Source organism: Mustela lutreola, chromosome 2, assembly GCF_030435805.1.
Source record: "Mustela lutreola isolate mMusLut2 chromosome 2, mMusLut2.pri, whole genome shotgun sequence".
NCBI classification, from domain to species: Eukaryota; Metazoa; Chordata; class Mammalia; order Carnivora; family Mustelidae; genus Mustela; species Mustela lutreola.
Genome location: NC_081291.1, coordinates 213,989,643 through 214,014,163, shown reverse-complemented (window position 1 = coordinate 214,014,163; position 24,521 = coordinate 213,989,643). Strand labels below are relative to the sequence as shown.

General features: G+C 40.9%; 1 protein-coding gene across 4 annotated transcripts in view; it reads left to right on the top strand.

Annotated features, from left to right (window-relative positions):
- GART (phosphoribosylglycinamide formyltransferase, phosphoribosylglycinamide synthetase, phosphoribosylaminoimidazole synthetase) overlaps positions 1–23,880 on the top strand; it is a 32,736-nt gene extending 8,856 nt beyond the window's left edge. For all 4 annotated transcript variants that reach the window (XM_059164635.1, XM_059164638.1, XM_059164636.1 and 1 more), the window contains 18 exons: positions 11–122; positions 1,077–1,145; positions 1,646–1,771; positions 2,993–3,080; positions 3,307–3,392; positions 3,578–3,746; positions 6,650–6,881; positions 9,179–9,273; positions 9,656–9,765; positions 10,967–11,165; positions 12,332–12,583; positions 12,822–12,974; positions 17,051–17,257; positions 18,305–18,442; positions 20,096–20,226; positions 20,490–20,631; positions 21,528–21,643; positions 21,740–23,880. In XM_059164635.1, the coding sequence (XP_059020618.1) occupies positions 11–122; positions 1,077–1,145; positions 1,646–1,771; positions 2,993–3,080; positions 3,307–3,392; positions 3,578–3,746; positions 6,650–6,881; positions 9,179–9,273; positions 9,656–9,765; positions 10,967–11,165; positions 12,332–12,583; positions 12,822–12,974; positions 17,051–17,257; positions 18,305–18,442; positions 20,096–20,226; positions 20,490–20,631; positions 21,528–21,643; positions 21,740–21,928 (2,614 nt within the window). In that variant the 3' untranslated portion in view covers positions 21,929–23,880. The remainder of the gene's footprint in view (positions 1–10; positions 123–1,076; positions 1,146–1,645; positions 1,772–2,992; positions 3,081–3,306; positions 3,393–3,577; positions 3,747–6,649; positions 6,882–9,178; positions 9,274–9,655; positions 9,766–10,966; positions 11,166–12,331; positions 12,584–12,821; positions 12,975–17,050; positions 17,258–18,304; positions 18,443–20,095; positions 20,227–20,489; positions 20,632–21,527; positions 21,644–21,739) is intronic.
- Positions 23,881–24,521: the final 641 nt, after the last annotated feature.

Below are 24,521 nucleotides of genomic sequence, written 5' to 3'. Positions count from 1 at the left end.
GTCTTCACAGTGCAGACTTCCCTGCTTTGGTTGTGAAGGCCAGTGGTCTTGCAGCTGGAAAAGGAGTGATTGTTGCCAAGGGCAAGGAAGAGGCCTGCAGAGCTGTACAGGAGATCATGCAGGTAGGTTGTTCCTCTGGAAAAGTCACACTGTGCTGGGTACTCCTTAAGTTTATGAAATGTTCCTTAAGCTAAGAAGAATCTATCTAGCAAACATACGGGTAAGTTTTTTATAATACCATGTATTATAATACATCTCTAATAAAAGGGTCTTTAAAGATCTATATTGATGGCTAAATCACCATGCTGTTCTTTGGAAGTAAGTGCTAGCATGCTTTGCTGTCTGCTGCAGAAAAGTAGAAAATCCTCAGACTACAGAACATTCAAATTCTCAGCCATCCACGGAAGCAAAAAGTATTTGTCCTTGGTGTCCCAAGTCTAAGAAGGGAAGCAATGAATTAATAACACATTTCTTTTACTATCCCTCTTGATTATTGTTCTCCCTTATGGAAGTCTGTTTTCAAAGGCATGCTGTAGTATAAGGTTAGCAGACAAACATATCATAATTATAAGCGGACATGAGAATTAAGTGGTAAGGATGAATATATATTTTTTTCTTCCATGATTAGAAACTAGAAAGCCAGATCCCCAGAAGAGTGTTAATGATTTGTTCATTTCATCTGTACCAGTGCTGGCTCTGCATTATTGCCACGTGTCAAAATAGAAAACATTCATATGGGGCGCCTGGCTAGAGATTACTAAGCAAATAAATAAACTTTTAAATGAATAAAGTTTATTTATTTAAGTAATCTCTACACCTGTGGGGTTCAGACTCATGACCCCAAGATCAAGAGTCACATGTTCTTCCCAACTGAGCCAGCCAGGCACCACAGATAAATAAACTGGGGGAGAAAAAAAGGGAAACATTCATATGTTCCTTTGAGGCTCTCAGAAATGGAAAAGGAAATTACAATACTAGTGAATTAGTTAATAATACAAATGGTGAAAAATGACGATAGCTCATTGAGTAAATATTAAGAGCCTTTTTCTTTTTTTTTTTTTTTTTTTTGGTACAAGGATAAAGCTTATGGAGCAGCTGGAGAAACAATTGTCATTGAAGAATTTCTTGAAGGAGAAGAGGTGTCTGTATGTATATCCACCTTTTTGGCTTTTCTACAGTAGGAAAAGCTGTATTACCTGCTTTGTGAGCCCCAGAAAGACATGATTTATTTTGGTTGCTTCATCTGAAGGCAGAAACCCAACACTTACAAAGGAATTTGTGTATGTTTAATGTTTTCGATGCAAGTGAAAAAAAAATTTATCCTCTTTTAATCCTGCCCTGTATATCAGTAGAGACTTGAATTTTTATCCCATATTATTTAAGGGGGGTAAGGTTGAAATACTTCACTTTGAGAGTAGCTTGACCTTTTTTTCTAACTGGCTCAAAAATTATAGATCCCTCAGAAATTGAGTATACAAGATGTTTTGATTTTTGCTATAGATAGTTTAGGCTTATTTATGTTTCAACTTCCTTTAAAAAAATTTTTTTCCCCCGGTAAGAGTTAAGGTTCATATGGTTCCCCTCATTAATTTTTTTTTTTTACTTTTTGCCATTTAATAAGTAGACTGTTTTGTTTTTTCTACAGTGTCTGTGCTTCACTGATGGAAGGACCGTGGCCCCCATGCCCCCAGCACAAGACCATAAGCGATTGCTGGAAGGAGATCATGGCCCCAACACAGGGGGAATGGGAGCCTATTGTCCAGCACCTCAGGTACTTCCCAGAGGCTCAGCTTAAGTTCAGTAGTCATTGTTTAAGTCATCTCAAAGAGCTCTTGGATCATACTTCTCTGTTTTCTATACTTAATATTACTAATCAGCAGTTTGGATGTCCAGTTAAATGAAAACTATCTCTTCTAGTGTCATTCTAAAACCTTTTCTAAAGTCTGAAGAATTAAGTTGTGTATAGGTTGAATAGATCCTTTTAGTTCCTGCTCTCTACATGCTATATTTAGGGCATGAGAGCCAATTAAAGTCTAAAATTATTTTTTATTCACCTTTAGATATCCAAGGTCCAGCACATAAGTGCTCAATAAATGTGTGTGTGTGAAACAGAGATGAATTGAGAACAAAGTCAGACTATAATTAGTTTTTATGGTCTCTGTAATTCATGGTGGGTACATAAAGTATGTTTCCAAACAATTTCGGGACAGTTTTTATAAGAAATCTGCATTGGGTGTCTTATAAGTAGAACTAGTACTTCAGAAACTCACCCATTCTTTGCACTGAGGATAGTCAGTGTTTATTTATGCTGATAATATAGTGCCTTATACACATTTTTCTTAATTAAAAATATTAAAAACAGGATTTACTTTAAGCTATAAGTATTAAAATAGCTATTTGGGAAATGTGATTTTAGTTTAAGAACCATCTCTAGGGGTACCTGACTGCCTTAGTCAGTGGGGAATGTGACTCTTGGTTTTGCGGTTTTGAGTTCAAGCCCCATGTTGGGTATAGAGATTACTTAAAAATAAAATCTTTGAAAAATAAGATATTTTTCAAAAAAAAATTATCTCTAAGTCTAATTTTTACAATTAAATTTATAAACTCAGGTTCTTTTTCGTTTGTTTTTTTTTAAAAGATTTTATTTTTTTATTTATTTGTCAGAGAGAGAGCACACACAGGCAGACAGAGGCAAAGGGAGAAGCAGGCTTCCTGCCAAGCAAGGAGCCTGATGTGGGACTCAATCCCAGGACCCTGGGATCATGACCTGAGCCAAAGGCAGAGGCTTCAACCCACTGAGCCACCCAGGCACCCCAATGTGAGGGTTTTAAAAGCTTATGAATTTAAAGTGCTCAGCCTATCTAAGGAAGTAAAATAATAATAGTTCTCACTGTCCCCTTTCATTGTCCCATACAAAACTGCTTATAAGATGGTTTTTGTTTTTGTTTTTTTAAATACCCAGTTACATTTAAATGTTCCTGCATGTTCCCAGGTTTCTAAGGATTTGTTTCTGAAAATAAAAAATACCATTCTTCAGAGGACAGTGGACGGCATGCAACAGGAGGGTACGCCATACACAGGTGAAGCACACTGACGTCATGGTGGACATTATTCTTAGAGTGACTTTACACCTTGATAAAACTTTCCTGGTTTCTCTTTTTTCACCTCTTTTTAATTGACCACTTTTGTAATTTTTGCCATGTTAGTACAGAACCTCAAGTATTAGTACCTTAAATTCTAATTTTCAGCCGCAGTGTATTCATTATAGTTTGTTTTTGTTTTTGTTGCTGTTCCTTTCCCATGCAGGTGTTCTCTATGCTGGTATAATGCTGACCAAGGATGGCCCAAAAGTTCTGGAGTTCAATTGCCGTTTTGGTGATCCAGAGTGCCAAGTGGGTAATAGTTAAAGATAATACAAGTGTTATTTTGTAGATGTGTGGTTTTTAATCTCAGGATTTATCGGCCTTGAAATAATTACCTTTAAGGAATATATGCAAGTTCTGCTGGTACCTCAGTGAATACATCGTCTAGAGAGAACTAAAATTTCTCAGCTGCCATGTTGATTGTGTTTTTCCAGGTGATCCTCCCACTTCTTAAAAGTGATCTTTATGAAGTGATTCAGTCTACCTTGGATGGCCTGCTCTGTACATCTCTGCCTGTTTGGTTTGAAAACTGCGCTGCAGTAACTGTTGTGATGGCAAGTAAAGGCTATCCGGGAGATTACACCAAGGGTGTGGAGATAACAGGTGAATATCCGAGAACAAAAGGTGGAATTACTGAGTGACAAGTGACCAGCGTTAGGGTAGGCCTTCCTTCCAGGCTATGCTCTGCTCCTTTTAGGGGCCTGAGGCCATCAGAAACCTTTCAGGAGTTTTTTAACCATGTCGGATGAGGGTATGCAAATATCCAAAATTACAGTATTTGAAAAACTGCCATCCATGTCCCTTCCTGCACAAGGAAGACCTATATGGGCCTAGCCAAGTTTCCAGAGTACCACTCAGTGTGCCTGTCTCTCCTGTCCTCCAAAAGCCCTGATAATAGAGGGAACTCATGAGAATCAGCACATCATTAGTAGAAACTACATCAAATAAACTTCACAGAGGCATAATCGTAACTAGACACCCCACCCCCACCTCCTTTTTGCAGCGTACCCCATAGTCACAGAATTAAAACAGTTTCAAAACTCTTCTGTTTCTCTTTATGGGAAGTGAGGCATCTCTTATTAAATGATATTAAATAAAACAGTGTCTTAAAACGCCAAATAAGTTCTAGTGCCATAAGCCCAAAGGCAGACCTCCAAGATCCCTGGCAGGCTCTCGTTTGACCTTTCTCAGACCTTAACGGTGTCTTTGGTTCAAACACTCTAGTTCCTGCTTTGCCCAGACAAGAAGTTCATTGCCTTGTGAATCCCAGTCATGGTACCTGTGCAGTCAGGAATCAATTGCCTTTTTTTTTTTTTTACTTTATTTTTTTAAGATTTTATTTTTTTATTTATTTGACAGAGAGAGAGATCACAAGTAGGCAGAGAGGCAGACAGAGAGAGAGGGGAAAGCAGGTTCCTTGCTGAGCAGAGAACCTGATGCGGGGCTTGATCCGAGGACCCTGAGATCATGACCTGAGCCCAAGGCAGAGGCTTAACCCACTGAGCCACCCAGGCGCCCCGATTGCCTTTTATTTTTATAAGATTTTTTTTCTTTACCTGAGAGAGTAAGTACTTGTGTGCACACACACTCACATGCGAAGTGAGCAGGGAAAAGGAGAGAATCTCAAGCAAACTCCACACTGATCATGGAGCTGGATGCAGGTTTTAGTTTCATGGATCCTGAGACCATGACCTTAGCGGAAATCAAGAGTGGGATGCTCAACCAACTGAGCTACCTAGGCACTCCTGATTGCCTTTTATTTATTTATTTCACAGAGAGAGATCACAAGTAGGCAGAGAGGCAAGCAGAGAGAGAAGGGAGGGAGCCTGCTGAGCAGAGAGCCCGATGCGGGGCTCGATCCCAGGATCCCGAGATCACGACCTGAGCTGAAGGCAGAGGCTTAACCCACTGAGCCACCCAGGCGCCCCTCCTGATTGCCTTTTAAAGGAACAAAGAGAAGGGATAGAACCAAGATCACTTAACATTGATGAAATTTCCCAAAGATTGAAGTGACAAGTGTAATAGTCCTTTCTTTGGCAGCGGTATTAGGTATTCCAATACTGGTAGGTACATGGGTACCTATGACTAGTGCCCCTGTGCTATAAAAACATGTAGGGAATATCTTCGTTTACATTTTAGCAACTGGGATGCTAAAAGAGAAGTGATAACTAAAAAAGATAAACAATATATGAGTGGGGTGTTGTTGGGATTTTTTTTTTTTTAAATTTAGAAGTTCTCTTTGTGTAAAACTGCCATGTTGGTCACTTGAGAATATAGAAAATATGGTCTAATAATATTTTAAGTGTAAAATTATACATGAGAGCTTAAGAATTCGAAAGCAAATTAAGTTAGGGATTTTAAATTGGGCCTAAAACCAAATTTAAATCAGATTTGTTTTAAGATTTTGTAATTGTTATACTAGGAGAAAGATTAAGAATATGTTTTGCATTACAGTTACTCTGTTGGTTATTTAAAGAAGAAAGAACGAAAGCAATTTGTATGGCCATGATAAAAAGAAATTCCTTTACTCATAAGTAAAAGGTGACTAAGTATAGGTTTTATTCATTGATGTTTAAGGATTTTTTTTTCTTTTTTCCCTTCTAAGTTTTAATTCTTAACGTCCTGTCAGGAGAGAAAAGCGGTACAGCTGACCCTTGAGCAACATGGGTTTGAACTGCATGGGTGTACTTAACATACACGGGTTTTTGTAGAGTACAGCACTATAAATGTATTTTTTTCTTATGGCTTTGTTAATAACGTTTTGTCTAGTTTACTTTATTGTAAGAATATAGTATATAACATACAGAATGTTACATATTAGATATGTTACATATTATATACAGAGTATGCATTAATCGACTTTATATTATTGGTATGGCTTCTGTTCAGCAGCAGGCTCTTAGTAGTTAAGTTTTTGAGGAGTCCAAAGTCATATGTGGATTTTGGACTATGAAGGGGGGTCAGCACCCCAACCCCAGCATTGTTTAAGCATCAGCTCTACATTTAAGTTTTTAAACTTTTTAGACTTAGGTTATGTTTTTTTCCCTACCCCACTGAAACAATAGTTCTTTCATGAGGTTATAATACAGGTTAATGATGATACAGTTACCACCCTAGAGCAGAACAGACTGTTCTTGAGACAGTCTGTTTGCTATCTTGTTGCTTTATTCCTTCCTGATAGGATTCTTGTGAAGATTCATTTAAATGAAATAAAAATCTTATTGAAAAAAATCTTCAGGCATCAGGGCCGCTCAGTCAGTCAGGCATCTGTCTTCAGCTCAGGTCATGATCCCAGGGTCCTGGGATTGAGCCCCACATTGGGCTCCCTGCTCAGTAGGGAATCTATTTCTCACTCAGCCTCTGCCTCCGCTCCTCCCCAACTTGTGCTCTCTCTCTCTCTCCATCAATAAAATAAAATCTTAAACTTTAAAAAGAAGACTTAAGGAAATTATAAACCACTTCAGAAGCGTTGACTATTGTTATTATGTAAATGTGCTCTCTTACAGGGTTTCCTGCGGCTCAAGCTTTAGGACTGGAGGTGTTCCACGCAGGCACTGCCCTGAAAGATGGCAGAGTGGTGACTAACGGGGGTAGAGTCCTTACGGTAACAGCGATCCGGGAAAATCTCATCTTGGCCCTTGAAGAAGCCAAAAAAGGATTAGCTGCTATAAAATTTGAGGGAGCCATTTACAGGAAGGACATAGGCTATCGCGCCATAGCTTTTCTCCAGCAGCTCAGGTAAATTTCCTACCGAGATAGATCTAGCACAGCCTCATAACTGATGTAAATGGCTATATAGAAAATTCTTTTAACCTTATACTAAGCCATTCTGTAATCTTTTCTCTCTATGGAACTGCTCTAATTTTGACTTACATTTAGTCTGAGGCAAAACTAGTTAGAACGGTATTCACATGGGGGTGCCTGGGTGGCTCAGTCTGTTAACTATCTGCCTTAGGCCCAGGTTATGATCTCCAAGTCCTGGGATCGAGCCCCGTATCAGGTTTTTCTATTCAATAGGAAGTCTGCTTTTCTCTGTCTCTCTCCCCTGTGCCCCTCCCCACCACTCATCCTCTCTTTCCCTCTAATAAATAAAATCTTTAAAAAAAAAAAATTCAATTGAAGTGGGAGAAAAGCTTCATGGTAGGTCTTTGTGTCTGAAAAGTTCAGTAAAGGGGCGCCTGGGTGACTCAGTAGATTAAGCCTCTGCCTACGGCTCAGGTCATGATCTTAGGGTCGTGGGATCGAGCCCCGCATCGGGCTCTCTGCTCAGCGGGGAGCCTGCTCCCCCCTCTCTGCCTGTCTCTCTGCCTACCTGTGATCCTTGTCTGTCAAATAAATAAATAAAATCTTTGAAAAAAAAAAAGTTCAGTAAAATCACAGTGATAATAAGGACTTTTTCACATTGTATATTTGAAATACATGTAATCATTTGTCAAGTATTCATCAATAAAGATGGGGAAAGGATTTTTATTCCTTGAGTTACATATTTTAATATTTCGGTTGTATTTTCATCTTAGTTCATGATTTTGTCAAAGATTTCAAGATGAAGAGACACCTGGGTGGCTCAGTGGGTTAAGCCTCTGCCTTGGGCTCAGGTCATGATCTTAGGGTCCTGGGATTGAGCCCCACGTCAGGCTCTTTGCTGAGAGAGAGCCAGGCCCTTCTCTCTTTCTGGCTGCCCGTCTGCTTGTGATCTCTCTCTCTGTCAAATAAATAAAATCTTTTAAAAAAAAAAAATGAAAATATTGGCCATCTACCTTTGCTACTTAATTTGATTATACTATAAATTTTGGCAGTCTCATTTTGTTAGTGTGTTTATATTTATTACTAAGATGTATTTTTACATTTTAAATGTAAAATGTAAAATTTTTACATTTTAAATGTATAATTTGTTAGTACATACAATTACTCCTTTGTAAAATCAATAAACTATTAATTGCAAATGTGGGTGATTTGATTTCTTAAGTATATATCATAGTTTCTGTTGTTCATTGAGTTTGTGAGATAAATGTCTTAGAAAAAAATGTGAAATGTTTAGCAACTTAATTAAACTTAATCCTATTAATTGATAGACAAATATATTTAAAGTTTAAATACTAGAAATTGTTTAGGATTAAGAACATTAAAATACCACGCTTAAAGTTTTATTTTTATTTCTTATTTTAAAATAACTGGATTCCATTGAAATGACCAATTGCAAAATTAAATTTGTAAATTAAAGATGAAGAAAATGAGAGGCAACAATACCAGCTGCTACCTAAGAAAGTTTTTTTTTTAATCAGCATAACTTTGTTTCCTTTCTGAACATGACCCCCAGACTACTAATTTCATTGGTATTAATTGCCAAAGCTCTCAACTCTTATTTGTACCCTGACCCCTTGTTTCTAATAAAATTTCACATATTTCTTCATGTATCATTACATCCCAATAGGCCAAAGTACTCATTTTTGTAAGACAAGGCTACTGAATTCCCAGGGCTGTTCATGAGTTTTAGATGCACTGCTTCAACATGTTGGCCCTATTTAGAAGGGAATAATGCACTGAGTATCATTATCTGGTTTTGTTTTTTCCAATGTGTTTTTACCTTGTTTCTTGCTGTCTTCAGCTATAAGGAAACTTACACAATTCTCTACTGCAGTTAAGAGTCCAGTTTCATTATTTAGGGATTATTTTGTAGAGTGTGTATAATGCCAATTTTCACTTTTTTTACTCCATTTTGACATTGCTTCCTATACCAAAATTAAATAGAAAAGTGTGGCAAAATATCAGTATATCTAGCTACCTGTGGGTACCTGAAGTACTTCTAGAAGAAATAAGTAAAGAGAAGTAGTTCTCCACAGTGATGATACAATGGAGTCAACTGGGGCAGTTACTTAAACACATTCAATTTTCAGGGCCTACCCCTGACCAGTTAAAATTTACGGCTGGGGCCTGGCACAATGAGATACATGCAAGTCATCTTCTGTTTTAAATAATACCTTAAACTAATTTTCCCTGGTACTTAGGTGATGTGTTTGTTTCATTTAATTCTTTAGGGGCCTGACTTACAAGGAATCTGGGGTAGACATTGCAGCTGGAAATATGCTGGTCAAGAAAATTAAACCTTTAGCAAAAGCTACCTCCAGACCAGGTAAGTCAGAGCCTGTCCTTTGCTAGTTCGTTAACTGTGACGGGCATTGTGAATTGATTGGGGCTTTGTAGTTTACTGAGGAAAACATTCCAAGTTAATGCCAGGTTGCTAAGTCTTTCCCTGTTTAAGCCAAACCCATAGTCTTCTGCTTTCTTGTTTCTAATATTAAGGAAAGCATTTCTTATACATAATGTTAAATTCAAAAAGATAAATCTACCCCTTTTGTATATAATTACTTTCTTGGCCAATTCTTTGAGCATGTGGTACTCTTCCGTTCTCAGAAAAGGCATCTCTTATTGTAGCCATGTTTATGAAGAAATGGTTTGTATATCCATGTTTAGTCTATTACAGTGCAGCCGGTAATTAATTTCCTCCTCATTAGGCTGTGATGTTGATCTTGGAGGTTTTGCTGGTCTTTTTGATTTGAAAGCAGCTGGTTTCAAAGATCCTCTTCTGGCAAGTGGAACAGATGGTGTTGGAACTAAACTGAAGGTAAGCAGATACCTATGTGATTGATTAAAGGCCTTTTGTGAATGATAGAGAATTTACTATATACCAAATACATATTTTTCCCCTCTTGATATATATGCGCTGGAGAGAGCCATACCAAATAACCATAAAATATGGCTAAAATACGTACATTTTTTAACAGATTTTATTTATTTATTCAACAGAGAGATCACAAGTAGGCAGAGCAGCAGGCAGAGAGAGGGGGGAAGCAGGATCCCCGCTGAGCAGAGAGCCTGATGCAGGGCTCGATCCCAGGACCCTGAGATCATGACCTGAGCTGAAAGCAGAGGCTTAACCCATTGAGCCCCCCAGGCTCAACCCTTTGAGCCACCCAGGCGCCCCAAATATGTACATAATTCTTACAACACAATGTTGAAACTCTATCCAGATGGAAGTGTTATTGGAGGGGATTAAATGGGACACCTTTGGGGGTAGCTGGGTGGCTTAGTCTGTTAAGTGTTGGACTCTCAGGTCATGATCTCAGAGTGGGGGGATCCAGCCCTGCATCCAGCTCCATGCTCAGCAGGGAGTCTGCTTGAGATTCCCTCTGCCCCTCCCCCATCCCCAAACTCCCTCTCTCTTCCTCTCTAAATAGATTTTTTTTAAAAAGATGGGGAGAGGGACGCCTGGGTGCCTCAGTGGGTTAAGCTGCTGCCTTCGGCTCGGGTCATGATTCCAGGGTCCTGGGATCGAGTCCCACATGGGGCTCTCTGCTCGGCGGGGGACCTGCTTCCCTTCCTCTCTCTCTGCCTGCCTCTCTGCCTGCTTGTAATTTCTCTCTGTCAAATAAATCAAAAATAAATAAATAAAAGATGGGGAGATACTTTGGGGGCACCTATGTGGCTCAGTCCTTAAGCATCTGCCTCAGCTCAGGTCGTCATTCTGGAGTTCCCAGATCTGAGCCCCACATCAGGCTCCTTGCTCAGCAGGAAGTCTGCTCCTCCCTCTCCCTCTCCTCCACACCCCTCCCATGCATGCTCTCTCTCTCAAATAATAAAAACCTTTTTAAAATAATAATTTTAAATGGGATAGTTTGGGATCAAATAGCTTATCAGAATTTAATATTTTATCCTTAGGTGTTTGGAGCAGCTGGCCAAATAGCAATATTTATTAGCCTCCATCAATAAACTGACAAGGTATAATTTGGAGCATATCTTCTGTGTTGTGTGTTGTGCTTCTTTAGATTGCCCAGCAGTGTAACAAACATGATACCATTGGTCAAGATCTGGTTGCAATGTGTGTCAATGACATTCTGGCCCAAGGGGCAGAGCCCCTTTTCTTCCTCGATTACTTTTCCTGTGGAAAACTTGACCTTAATACAACTGAAGCTGTTGTCGCTGGAATCGCCAGAGCCTGTGGAAAAGCTGGATGTGCTCTCCTTGGTATGACCATCCGTTTTAATCACATGTCCTTTTTACTATATTTTAGCCCTATGTATAAATGCGATTACTACTTATATAGCTAAGAAGAAAAACTACAGATTACATCATAAGACAAGTAAAATATAAATAACATTACCGGATGAAAACTTAAATCTTGCCCTCAAGCTCCTCCTCAAGGGTTTGTCCCCCAGATTCCTACTCCTAAACTGTAAGCCAGGCCTTACCTTTTTCCCTGATCTTTGTTTACTATTTCCATTCCTGTCTTTCTCAAAGTCCTCATGCACAGACAACATTAAGGGTTATTTCCTCCTTACTGGCCTACACCAGAACTAGATGATTCCTAACATTCTAAGTCTTAAGCATTATTTTCCAACAGAAGTAACACTAAGAATAAAATATATCTAAGATTTACAGAAATACTGCTTAAATATATGTGGGAACTTTGAGCAAAATGAATTGCAGGTTGCCCAAGCAATGAAACTACCTCTTTTATATTAACCATTCCCGTGGACACATCTGTCCCCAAAGCCAAAATTACCTTTTCAACCATCTTTTAGAACAGTTTGTAATTTGGAGACTGCCTACCTAGACCCTATCTTTACATATCATCACAAAAGTGAGCTATGCTGTACTTCTTAGGCCAGGGCATTTGGATGTAAGCAGCCCTGATTAAATCACTTCTCTAATAAGCCCATACCATCATCTGGAATACAGGATGATTATAAAGATCAAATATAAATAAAAGCATTTGTAAAATTAAACTGCTATAGAAATGACATTATATTCAACCAAGCATTCATTCTTTGACAATAATGCTATTCTGGGCTATACATTTCCTTCGTGGAAATTAGTACTGTTTCCCTTGGAATCATGCTCGGTCGAAAGTTCTTTTAGGCAGCTAATAGAGGACTTTTTTTTTTTTTTTAATATTTGCGGAACATAGCTATGTGTTTAATTGTTCATAATAAGAGTAGGGATGCCTGGCTGGCTCAATCAGAAAACTATGCACCTCTTGATCTTGGGTTTGTGAGTTCAAAGCCCCATGTTCGGTGTAGAAATTATATACAAACTTAAAAAAGGAAAAAAGAGTACCTGGTGTCAGTACTTCCCAGGTAGGTTTATAAATACTATGTGACTACTTCGTTCTTGTTTCATCATTCTGCCAGGAGGTGAAACTGCAGAAATGCCCGACATGTATCCTCCGGGAGAATATGACCTAGCTGGTTTTGCCGTTGGTGCCATGGAGCGGGATCAGAAACTCCCTCACCTGGAAAGAATCACTGAAGGGGATATTGTTATTGGAGTAGCTTCATCTGGTCTTCACAGCAATGGATTTAGCCTTGTAAGGAAAATTGTAGCAAAATCTTCCCTCCAGTACTCATCTCCAGCACCTGAAGGCTGTGGTGATCAGACCTTAGGTAAACACTCATATTTAAATTTTCCTTAGAAATATGTGAGCACCTCTTAATGGGTTAGTCTTTCATTAGTTAATTAGAATGGAATAAATTACATTGCCCTATGAGTTCACTGTTCGGACCTTACCATAGAACTGGCGTGTCTGTAGGGTCAAATCATTCTCTATTTCAGAATTGTTATTGACATATGCTTTGGTTTTATGTTCATAGGCTAAGTTTATCTCTTCTCTCCAATACACAGGGGACTTACTTCTTACTCCAACCAGAATCTACAGCCATTCACTGCTACCTGTCCTACGTTCAGGACACGTCAAGGCCTTTGCCCATATTACTGGTGGAGGATTGCTAGAAAACATCCCCCGAGTCCTTCCTCAGAAGTTTGGGGTGGATTTAGGTAAGATTGCTGAAAGGAACTTTTGTTCAGAAAACCATTTGGAAATAAAATGCATTGTGGAAGAAAACCCATGTTAGTTAGTACACATATAATTATATATGTGGGGAAGTAAAATTTTTTTTTTAAGATTTTATTTATTTGACAGAGAGTGAAAGAAGGTACACAAGCAAGGGGATGGGGAGAGGGAAAAGCAGACTTCACACTGAGCAGGGAGCTCAAAGCAGGGCTTGATCCGAGGACTCTCGGATCATGACCCAAGCCAAAGACAGACATGTAATGACTAAGCCACACACGCGTCCCTATATGGAAAATTCTTAAATTATTGAGGTTTCTCAGCAAAAATAAAACTGGCCTTTTTTTAAGTTTTTTTTTTTTTCCTCAGAAAAAATAAAACTAGCCTCTTTTTGCTTTATTAGCCACATTTTTAAGGTGTAAGGTCCCCTCGTGTAATCGACTTACATAGATGAAGTGCTTTGGGGGATATGAGAGGTTGGTAGTCTCAGGCTCTATCAAGATAGAACCAAAATATGCCAGGAAGGGAAATGGTAGCCTATGCAAGGGACAAGCAGGACCCAAACCAAGGCCATAGAGAAGGGAGACAGATTTGAGAATCACTTACGCTTAGAAAGAAAAAGAAGTCCCAAGTTTCTAGTTAAGCAAGTAAATATAGACAGTAACATCCGTGATGCAGGAGGAATAGTAGATTTGGAGTAGGAAGTGGCAATAGTGTTTTTTTCACAAATATTTACTTATCTATTTATTTTTAAAGATTTATTTACTTATTTGGGAAAGAGAGTGCAGGGGGAGGGACAGAGGGAGAGAATCTCAAGCAGACTCCCCGCTGAACCCACAGCCTGACGTGAGGCTCAGTCCCGTGAGGCTCAGTCCCGGGACCCTTAGATCATGACGTGAGCCAAAATCAAGAGTCAGATGCTTAAACCAGCTGAGCCACCGAGGCGCCCCTATTTATTTATTTTAGAAGAGTGAGGGGAGTGCAGGTGTGTGCAAGGCCAGGGGTGGGGAGCACAAAGCGGGAGAGAATCTCAAGCAGACTCCGCACTGAATGCAGAGCGCAGCATGGGGCTTGATCTCAAAACCCTGAGATCAAGATCTGAGCCGAAATCAAGTCGTACGCTCAACCAGCTGAGGCACCAGGCGCCCTGGAATAGTGTTTTAAGTCTTCAGTGTATTTATTATGAGGTGTCTGGGAGCAGAAGTTGCTATCAGGCTGAGGTTAAGTTTGGTGCTCAGATGCGGATAGTAATAGTTATAGCCAAAAGAGTACGGGGACTCCACTGTTACTCCTCAGTGCTCTGTCTACTTTGAAGGTTGACAGAGGTAGAATTACTAGAAAAGAACAGTCAGAAGCAGGGAGTGAACCAAGTAAAAGTATGAACCCCACGGATTTGAATATGACAGTGGTCAGCGGCGTCAGTTGCAGCCACGGGATGTAGGATGCGAACTGGAAATAAACCAGTATGATTCAGTCAGCTCGGAAAGCATCTCAGTGAGTGCAGAGGCCGCCCACCACGTGATCATGGGTGTAGTGGGTGGCAGAGATAAATAGGGACAGTGAGCGGAGGCTGCTGATTCAAGAAACTTACTGGTCAAAGGGAAGGGGGAGATCATTACTTATACTCATAGCAAAGTGAGCAACAGGGTGTTCCATCCCTGTTTTTGTAGGGTAACAGAGGAACTGCCCCAGCTATCACGGTCAACTAACATACATTGCTTTAATGGACTAGAAGCTAAAGAAGTTCACATAAAGTAGCCCTTTTTCCCAGTGAGGTACGAAGGGGTTAGTGAGATGAGCAGACCCAGGAGTGAGGGCATGAGAAAAAGAGTAAATAATGAGATAGTCTAGTCAGAAAAAAGAATGAGACAAGAAGCACTGAACATGAAGGCGAAGGTGGTTGTGTGATTTTTCTCCCAAAGTATGAGTATGTAGAGCCTTGAAACATGAATTAAAAAAAAAAAAAATGGGGGGCACCTGGGTGGCTCAGTGGTTTGAGCCTTACTGCCCTCGGCTCAGGTCATGGTCTCAGGGTTCTGGGATCGAGCCCCGCATCAGGCTCTGTCAGCCTGCTTCCCCCTCTCTCTCTGCCTGCCTCTCTGCCTACTTGAGATCCTTCTCTCTTTCAAATAAATAAATAAAATCTTTAAAAAAAAATTTTTTTTTTTGAGCGGGTTGGTCCAGTCAGGCTGGAAGCAGCTGTGGGTGCCCATGAGTGGATTTGCTGAGCCAACAGTAGAGTCAGAGTACATGAAGCTCAGAAAGAACCCGAAGAATCCGAACTGATCATGACATACAGTCGATTTCACCATATTCCCAATAGCCGTGGTGGTTGAGTCACACAAATGTCTGTGTCCCAATAAAAAAGAAAGGCCCTTACATCAGCCTCTGAGGTTTCTTCTAGGAATCCTACTCCACCAACAGACTTAGGTAAGGCATTTTCAACATTAAATTTGCAACTGGTTATGTTACTGCTGACATCTGATCATTTTTAGAAACCAGGCTTGTAGCCTGTCAGGGTTTATTTGTTTGTTTGCTTACAAACAGATACTTTATTAATCATTTTGCTAAAATGAGATTATAGTTTGGTAATCTTCTATTTATTCTGCCATTTACTCTACCATCAATATCCAGCTGTCAGAGTAGCATCATTTTTGAGACAGGTATTCCATTCTTTTTTTTTTTTTTTTTAAGATTTTATTTATTTATTTGACACACAGATCACAAGTAGGCAGAGAGAAGAAGGGAAGCAGGCTCCCTGCTGAGCAGAGAGCCCGACGTGGGGCTCCATCCCAGGACCCTGAGATCATAACCTGAGCCGAAGGCAGAGGCTTTAACACATTGAACCACCCAGGCGCCCTGGGTATTCCATTTTTTTACGCATATACCACTATTTGGTTTTGTGTTGCTGTTGGCTTTAGACTGTTAATAGAAGAGTGAACATCACTGTAGCTAAATCTTTGGAGCTCAGCTTGTAAGAGTGGACATTTCCCAGCTGGTAGAAATGGAATTAAATCTGATAGAGGAGAAGGTTCATGAATATGTGATGCTCCCTAAAAATTGTATCAACTCCAGAGCATTAAAGAACTGATTATCCAGTGCACCTGACCGGGTCACAGAGTAGAGCATGCGACTCTTTATCTTGGGGTCTTGAGTTCATTCAAGCCCCACACTGAGGGAAGAGTCTACTTTAAAAAATAAATAAATAAAAATAAAGAACTGATTATCCAGCAGATCCACCAAATTAATAAGGGGAACTGATGGTTAATCCTATTTTTTAATAAAAAGCTACATCCATAATGGCTTCCCTTTCTTAGGAGCATCATAAATAAATATTTAATTTAGTAGAGTTTTGGCAAGTCTGATCCCATAACTGTAGATTCTAAACAACTATCCAAATTTAAATTGTATGTATGTTGTGTTTATGCCTTTACTTAAAAATTTTTGTCAGATTTTTGTTGTGTTATAACAGACCTAAATCTAAATTTTAAAGTAGATATGGAAAGGAACACCTGGGTGGCTCAATCAGTTAAGCATTCAACTCTTAATTTCAGCTCAGGTTATGATCTCAGGGTTCTAGGATCAAGCCTTGTGTTGAGCTCCACACTCAGCCGGAAGTCTGCTTGTCCCTCTGTGGCACCCATTCCCCCACCCGTAACCCCCACATGCGCATGTGCCCTGTACATTTCTTCTAAATCTGTAATGTAAGCCACCTAGTTTTTCATCACACTTAGGGTGCATTTTGGTCATCACTAAGACCCAGCTTTACATTTGCAAACCTTTACTGGAACTCAGTTCGTAACAATCTATTAAGAGACTGCTAAGAATTTAGTTAATGCACCACAAAACCTAACTTAACTGTTAATACTGGCCAAGTGTATCAGCAAAAATATTCTGGATGAGGTACAAATGGATCCCACCCAAAAACTCTGGAAGGCCAGTTTATAGTTCTACCCTACGTAAAAGAGCAGAGCTGCTTGTATTTCCACAGCTTTGTATATATGCACACGTTATATTTTGTGTGTGACAATAGGCTAATCAGACAACTCTTCCCTGTTTTCAGATGCCCAGACCTGGAGGGTCCCCAGGATCTTCTCATGGTTACAGCAGGAAGGACACCTCTCTGAGGAAGAAATGGCCAGAACATTTAACTGTGGGATTGGGGCTGCCCTCGTGGTGTCAAAGGATCTGGCAGAGCAGATTCTGAGAGATATTAAGCAGCACAAGGAGGAAGCCTGGGTGATTGGCAAGGTGGTGGCATGTCCTGAAGGTAATCACTCCTTGATCCGTTGTTCTTGGGTATCTAACCAGAAGTACAACTCCGCCCCGCCTCCGAAGCTGTGTCCACCTTTTAGTCCGGCCATTGCTGGGGCAACTGCATTTACATAGCTGTAACCGGACCGCGCCCGAGCTGGTACCACCGCATTTCTCCTCACTTGGGCCGAAGAGCTCTGACTCCTCTGTGCAGTAGTCCCTGTGCGCAGCTGCACCCCACAGGACAACCCTTAGCCAGCGGAGCAAGTAAATACCCACTTTAGGGACAGAAAAGGGAACAGTTCTGAAGCAGTCTTCATAGCTCTTTTGAGGCTCACAGTGGAATCAAGCCCCAATTGCCCATGTGGTGACCAGTTTAGTGACACACTCTTCTGTTGGCCCTCCGTGTCACGTTTCCCAGAGCCTCCCTCTGGTTTCTTGGGATCCTTCCCAGAGGAGTCTTTCCACAGGCGAGACCTTGTCTCGGGCTCTACCTCGTGATTCAGTTCAGTTCAGGAAACTGTGAAGCGAGCGCCCTGACAAGTGTTGTGTATACTCAGGACTCCGTTAGAAGTACTAGAAATAAGGAGAGTGGCGGAAAACCCACTCAGATTAGCTAAGAGATGCCAGGCCTTGCCAATTATATCTGTGTATGCCTTTCATTTATTATGTAGGTTTCATTTCAAGCAGGTTCTCCAAGTACCAGAAGGATGTTTGAGTCCACATCCTTGAGCTCATATTGCAATAGGAAAGAGAGGTCCTCTGTCGCTCAGCATCTTCTGTCAAATCTTTGAATGGCCTCACTTGTGTCACATGCCTCCCCTGAGGCCAGGAGATAGTGGTATGCTGTGGCTTTTAGTTGAAGTAGGCAATTATAAATGTTCTCTTTCAGGAAGTTTTTATGAGTGAATAACATTAAGTAATACAAGTCTAGTCTTGTTAGTGTTTTCATAATTTATTTTCAAGATGAGGTATTCTCAAGTTTTCATAAAATACTTTTCTCTCCATTATTACTGTTAGTTCACAGTTCCATTCTTATTTATTGGGTGTGTTTGACATGAAGGTTCTCCTCGTGTGAAAGTCAAGAATTTGATAGAAACCATGCAAATAAATGGATCACTATTGGAAAATGGCACCATGAAAAATCATTTCTCTGTCCAATCAAAAAAGGCAAGAGTGGCTGTCTTAATATCTGGAACAGGTAAGATATGCCTTCCTCTTTACTGTGGGGCTGTAGAAATGCTCTTTCTGGGCCTTTGGGTTGCTCAGTTGGTTAAGTATCTGCCTTCAGTTAAGCCTGCCTTTGGCCCAGGTCATGATCCCAGGGGTCCTGGGCTTGAATCCCACATCGGGCTCCTTGCTTCTCCCTCTGTCCCTCCCCCTCCATGTTCTCACACATAGGCGCTCTCTCAGTAATTAATTAATTAATTTTAAAAAGAAATGCTCACTCCCCCCACCCCAAAAATCCTTCCGATTGTGAGGAAACTGTCAGTAGAGTGGGGCAGGGGATCATTAAGGACTGTTTTGTTATTCTGTGTCCTCAGTCTTTCTACTTTTCTCGGGCTTTTGAGACACCTAAAGGCAGAATAGAGGGTATAAGGAAGATGGTTGAAGAAAGAGAAACCAGAAGAAATGGAAAATCCAACTTTCTCGTTATTGCTTTCTAGATAAAAAGTCTTAAAACAGCTGAGGTGGTTTTTTTATGGTAATAAGAATATGAAATTTATGGTTGACTCTTACGGATAGAGGGATAAAATAAATAATAAGAGTGTTGTATTCGCTCAGATGGAGATAGCATGTTTATTTTTCCCACTGTTGTACATAACATTGCTGTGAACATTTTGGTAAATATACACCACATTTCTAGGTGCATATCTCATTATTTCTTTAAGATACATTACTAGAAGTATCGTTGCTTTCCAAGTCCATTTTAAGGTTTCAATATACTTCAAGCCCAAATTAATGGTTTTTTTAAAAAAAAAGCTATTATAAGGTTCATAGTGGTTACTTCTTTTTTTTTTTTTCTTTTTTTAGATTATTTATTTATTTATTTATTTGACAGAGAGAGAGGTCACAAGTAGGCAGAGAGGCAGGAAGAGGGGAAAGGGAAGCAGACTCCCCCCCCCCCCCCCAGGAGCCAGTCCAATGCGGGGCTCGATCCCAGGACCCTGAGTCGAAGGCAGATGTTTTACCCACTGAGCCACCCAGGTGCCCCCATAGTGGCTACTTCTTAAGAGGGGTGATTTTTCAGGGCAGCTGGCTAACTCCGTTGATAGAGCATGTGACTTTTGATCTCAGGGTTATAAGTTTAAGCCCTATCTTGGGCACAGATAGGGATTGCTTAAAAAAATAAAATCTTAAAGAGGGTTGATTTTTCTTGCCTAATTAAGCAGCTAATTCCTCACCAGTCAGGTTTTTTTTAAGATTTTATTTATTTATTTGACAGACAAAGATCACAGGTAGGGAGGGAGGGAGAAGCAGGCTCCCTGCTGAGCAGAAAGCCTGAAGCAGGACTCGATCCCAGGACCTTGGTATCATGACCTGAGCTAAAGGCAAAGGCTTAACCCACTGAGCCACTCAGGCGCCCCACCAGTCAGTATTTAAATCATGTTACACTGTTTCTCTTACTGTGCTTGATCATATTATTTGTAGGACCAATTATATATCCTAGAACCAGGAGTGCCTACATTTTCCTAAGCTATTAATCCATCAAGAGAAGGAATTTAAAAGCCTCACATATTTTGCCAGTCTTTTCTAAGATATTTATTTGGAAATCTTGACCATCTGCTATGCAAAATGGAACATATCTTTATTAGGACACTTAAACTTACTTGTGTGTTTTTCTCTCTTTCAGGATCAAACCTGCAAGCTCTCATAGACAGCACTAGGGAGCCAAGTAGCTGTGCGCACATAGTCGTCGTTATCTCCAACAAAGCCGCAGTGGCTGGCTTAGATAAAGCGGAGAGAGCTGGAATTCCCAGCAGAGTGAGTTACTCTGACAAGTGTCTTTCCTGAAGACTGTATTTAAACTCATAACCTGCCCCCTCTACCCCTAACATGACCTCTAACTGTAAGGGTAGCTTATTCTTTGGATTTCTGGATTGGGGTGTGTGCTGGGCTGCCTTTCTACTTCATTCTCCAGGATGTCTTTATGAGAAAGAGGGCAAGCATGGTCTATGTACAGGTTGAGTTTTAAATTGTTTTTGGTAATTCATTGAAAAAGTTGTGCTGATTTTTTTCTATTACAGGTAATTAATCATAAATTATATAAAAGTCGGGTAGAATTTGACACTGCAGTTGACCAAGTCCTTGAGGAGTACTCCACAGACATAGTCTGTCTTGCAGGATTCATGAGAATTTTATCTGGCCCCTTTGTCAGGAAATGGGATGGTAAGCAAAACCTGTGTGACACCACATTGAGATATCAGCTGAACGCACACTGCAGGGCCATTAGCCTCCCAAGCAACCCAATGGTGAAGTATTTACTAGGCTCTTTTAACACAGGTTGTGATTTAATTTCCTCAGCTCAGAGAACGACCCAGTGATCATTTTATCTTGTGCCTTTATCAGTTTTCTTTGGCCTGCTGTAATCAATCACTTTCTAACACAGGTTAGGTTACTCACATTACTAGCATTTCATCTTCTGAATGGATCATTCAGTAGAGACATTTTTGCTTGTGTAGACATGAAAGAAAATGATCCCGTCTCCCAACATGGAGAGTCCATCTACACTTCGTAGACCATTGCCACACATGGCAAGGAAGGCATTGTTTCTGGAAAACGCACCTTGTGTTCTAGCCCTTTCCACTAAAGTTGTGACTGCGTCCTGCTGTTCTTTTTTGTGCCCCTGTTTGGACAACAGATGGATTCTCCAAAGAGTTCGTGGTTTCTTAAGTGACTATGGTTAAAGTCCTTGTGGAAAGTGGCAATGCCACTTTGTGATTAGAGGTCGAGCACGTAGACACCGTGTAGGACTCTCCGCTCTCTTTCTAACAGCACGTGCCAGCAGCAGGCCGCGTCTCACTTTGTCCCGCTTCTAGTCACTGCAGGCGCCTACTCAGAGCGCCTCGTGTGTGTTCAGTTGTGCAAGGCAGGAGGTTGCTGCGCCCACGGCTCCTAGATGAAAACCCTTATTTCCCTTTCATTTCTGTCTTCTACAAATAAACACCCATCCCAGAGAAACCCTGCTCCTCCTGACTTCCGACTCTAGACAGAAAAACATACATTCTTTGGTAGAGGACCTAGAATTTGTAAATTCTGACCACTGTGTTTTCATTAATTTCTAGGGAAGATGCTCAACATCCACCCATCCTTGCTCCCGTCTTTTAAGGGTTCAAATGCCCACGAGCAAGCCCTAGAAGCTGGTGTCACAGTCACCGGCTGTACCGTGCACTTTGTAGCTGTGAGTATGTCTCTTTCTACCAAAGTATTATCTGTGTCTTTATGTAAATTGTGCTAGCTAGAAAGTAATGTTCAAAACTTCTTCTTCTTCCTCCAGGAAGATGTAGATGCTGGACAGATTATTTTACAAGAATCTGTTCCAGTGAAGAGAGGGGACACTGTTGCAACTCTGTCTGAAAGAGTGAAATTAGCAGAGCACAAAATATTCCCTGCAGCCCTCCAGCTGGTAGCCAGTGGAGCTGTACGGCTTGGAGAAAATGGCAAGATTTGTTGGGTCACAGAGTGAAGTCTCCCAACCCGGGAGTAGAGCCACTTCTGAAAGAAGTCTGGCTGTGTGCATGGTGACTTTTATCATGGACTCCGTGGAGAAGAATACTGAAAAAGAGGTCTTCACTCCCACCCCTGGCCATTTTTTTTTTTTTTTTTTTTTTTAAGGAATAGAGATTCGTTAAAAACAAGACTGGTACAGCATAGCTAAGAGCTATGTGCCACCACCAGTGGTCTTTCCAGGTTTACCTGTTCTGGACCTTCTTGTTCATAACCAAGTTGCTCATTCAGAATTCTTTCGCTTTCAGCCAGACAAGATACCAGAACTCTTGGTCTTCTCCTTCTGAATGATACCACCTCCATTTTTTGTAGTTACATGTGCTCTGGTATTTGAAGAGTTAACCCACAAAACTCCCAAGTTACTGTCTCTCCCCTATATTATGTAATCTGTACTGGTTTGAATGGAAACGTCTCTAATTACCCTGATCATGATTTAATGTCACAGAATTTGTGTGTAGCTCCCATTTCTGAGGGATAGTATACTGTGTGCTTTGAAATATTATTAAACATCCCTCTAATTATTGGCAGTTTCTGTACTACTCTGATTGTAGCTTCACAGTTATTCTGTATGTTATCAACATCCTTACTTTTATAAATACTAGAAGGTTATAGGGAGAGTTTTGGTGGCATCCAGATTCAAACATAGGACTGAGGCATGTTACTCAGCCTCTCTGTCTCTGTGTCCCCAGCTACTGACACAGGCAAATGCTGTCATGGTGGCTTTGATCATTAAGTTAATACGTATGAAATGCCAAAAACCGGGCTTGGCACAGAGTAGGCCCTCAAAGGTCAGCATTTACTTCATAGCTCTTCCCAGTTATGAAAGCGCTTGTAACTCACTACTCTTTCAACAAATACATCTGAATATAAGATTGAGAATGATAATAAACAGAATACTGGAGGCGTGCTAGGTGCTGCTTGGGAGCAGTGAGGGCTAATGGAAGGCACTGCTCCCAGACGAGTAAAGAGTAGAATGGCGCTGCATAGGTTTTCCACTCTGGCCATTTACTCCCAGTCTGGATATACAGTTCTGGAACTGGGAGGTGTAGGTTGACCTACTAGGCACATGTACATGACCTCAAGCTTGGTACCACATTTCCCCCGTAGCAGAGTGAACAAGGAATGACCATCCAGCCCCAAAGCAGCCAGCAATCCTTCCACTACTGGGCAGCCTTCAAAGCGATGTGGCCTAAGATCTGCCTGCCCAGCAGGAGTGCGCCTTACTCGCAGGATACATGGAGGCCCTGTTCGAATCCTCCCTTGGAGTTCAAACTCAAGTTTAAAGCAGTCATTTTATACAGAAGATACAAATTCTAGCCTTACAAAAGGAAAGAGTAGGCGAGTAAGAGGAGAGGCACCTTCCCCAATAGACCTTAATCACTGCCTCTGGTGCAAGTAGGTTTCCCCAGACCCAGGCAGCTGGCCAGTGATGTCGCTCTTACTCAGACTACAGTGGGCAAAGGCCATCAAATTGGAGGTTCAGGTGCATCATTTCACATAGCCCCTTTGCTGTAAAAACAACTGATTCATTTGTTCTGGAGAGTACACGCAACATTAAATACCTGTTATGTACATGCCAAACATTGTCCTGTGAAGTTTATAGAAAGTTAAAAGATAGAAAGGAAAATGGTATTGGTGGATAAAATCACAAACTTTAATAAAAGTAGAGGGGGTCCAACTGTTCCTCAGCATTGCTGGTGGTAAGAAGTGGAAGGATTCAAGTGTGAGTTCCAGAGCAAGTAAGCCAAACGTTCTAAAGAGGAGTGTGAAATTTCTAAGAGAAACTTCATGTTTCTAAACTTCATGTCTCTAAATGTTCCTTCTCAAATTTTTTACTTAATCCTTTTTAACTGCTATACAAACATAAAGTATAATATGGTATCTAGTCATAATAAAGTTTAATAACTGGTACAGCTGCTAGAGCCTCTTTTTTTTTCCACCACATTTCCCTCGGCTACTCTCTTGTGCTAAGGGAACAGAATTCTCTTGTGCTAAGAGAGCAGAACCATAGCCAAAGCCTTGCCCCAGGAGGAGACAGTCAAGGACACTTTTCTGCCAGGCCATGTTGGGCTCTGCTGACCCCACTTCCAGTGGTCACTCCATCCGCCCTGTCGCCACAACTGAAGCACTCTGACTGCCTGTGTTTCAGGGTCACTCATCCAGGCTTAAAGTCCCAGGTAGGAAGATCCAATTGGCCAAGTTTAGGTCACCCCACCCCTCCCACAGCCTCCTCAGCTCTCACAGCCAGGAGCCAAGGGAGAACAGAAATACAGCCTCATGCTGCTGGACAGCGTGAAACTGCCTCGCAGGACGGTGGCTGCCCTGGGCACACTGAGGGGATTACCTTGCACAGCAGCCCCCATGTGACACGGGCCCGACCCCACCGTTCGGGTGACCAGTGCAGCTGCAAGTAGTTCAGGAAGATTAATAAAACCCTAGTTTTTTTTTTTTTTTTTTAAGTTCATGTTCCCGTTAACACTGACAGTTCCTCTAGGCCTATCTCCCCCTGAGCTGCCTTTTTACCAGTCACCTCTGTAATACATAAGTTTCTG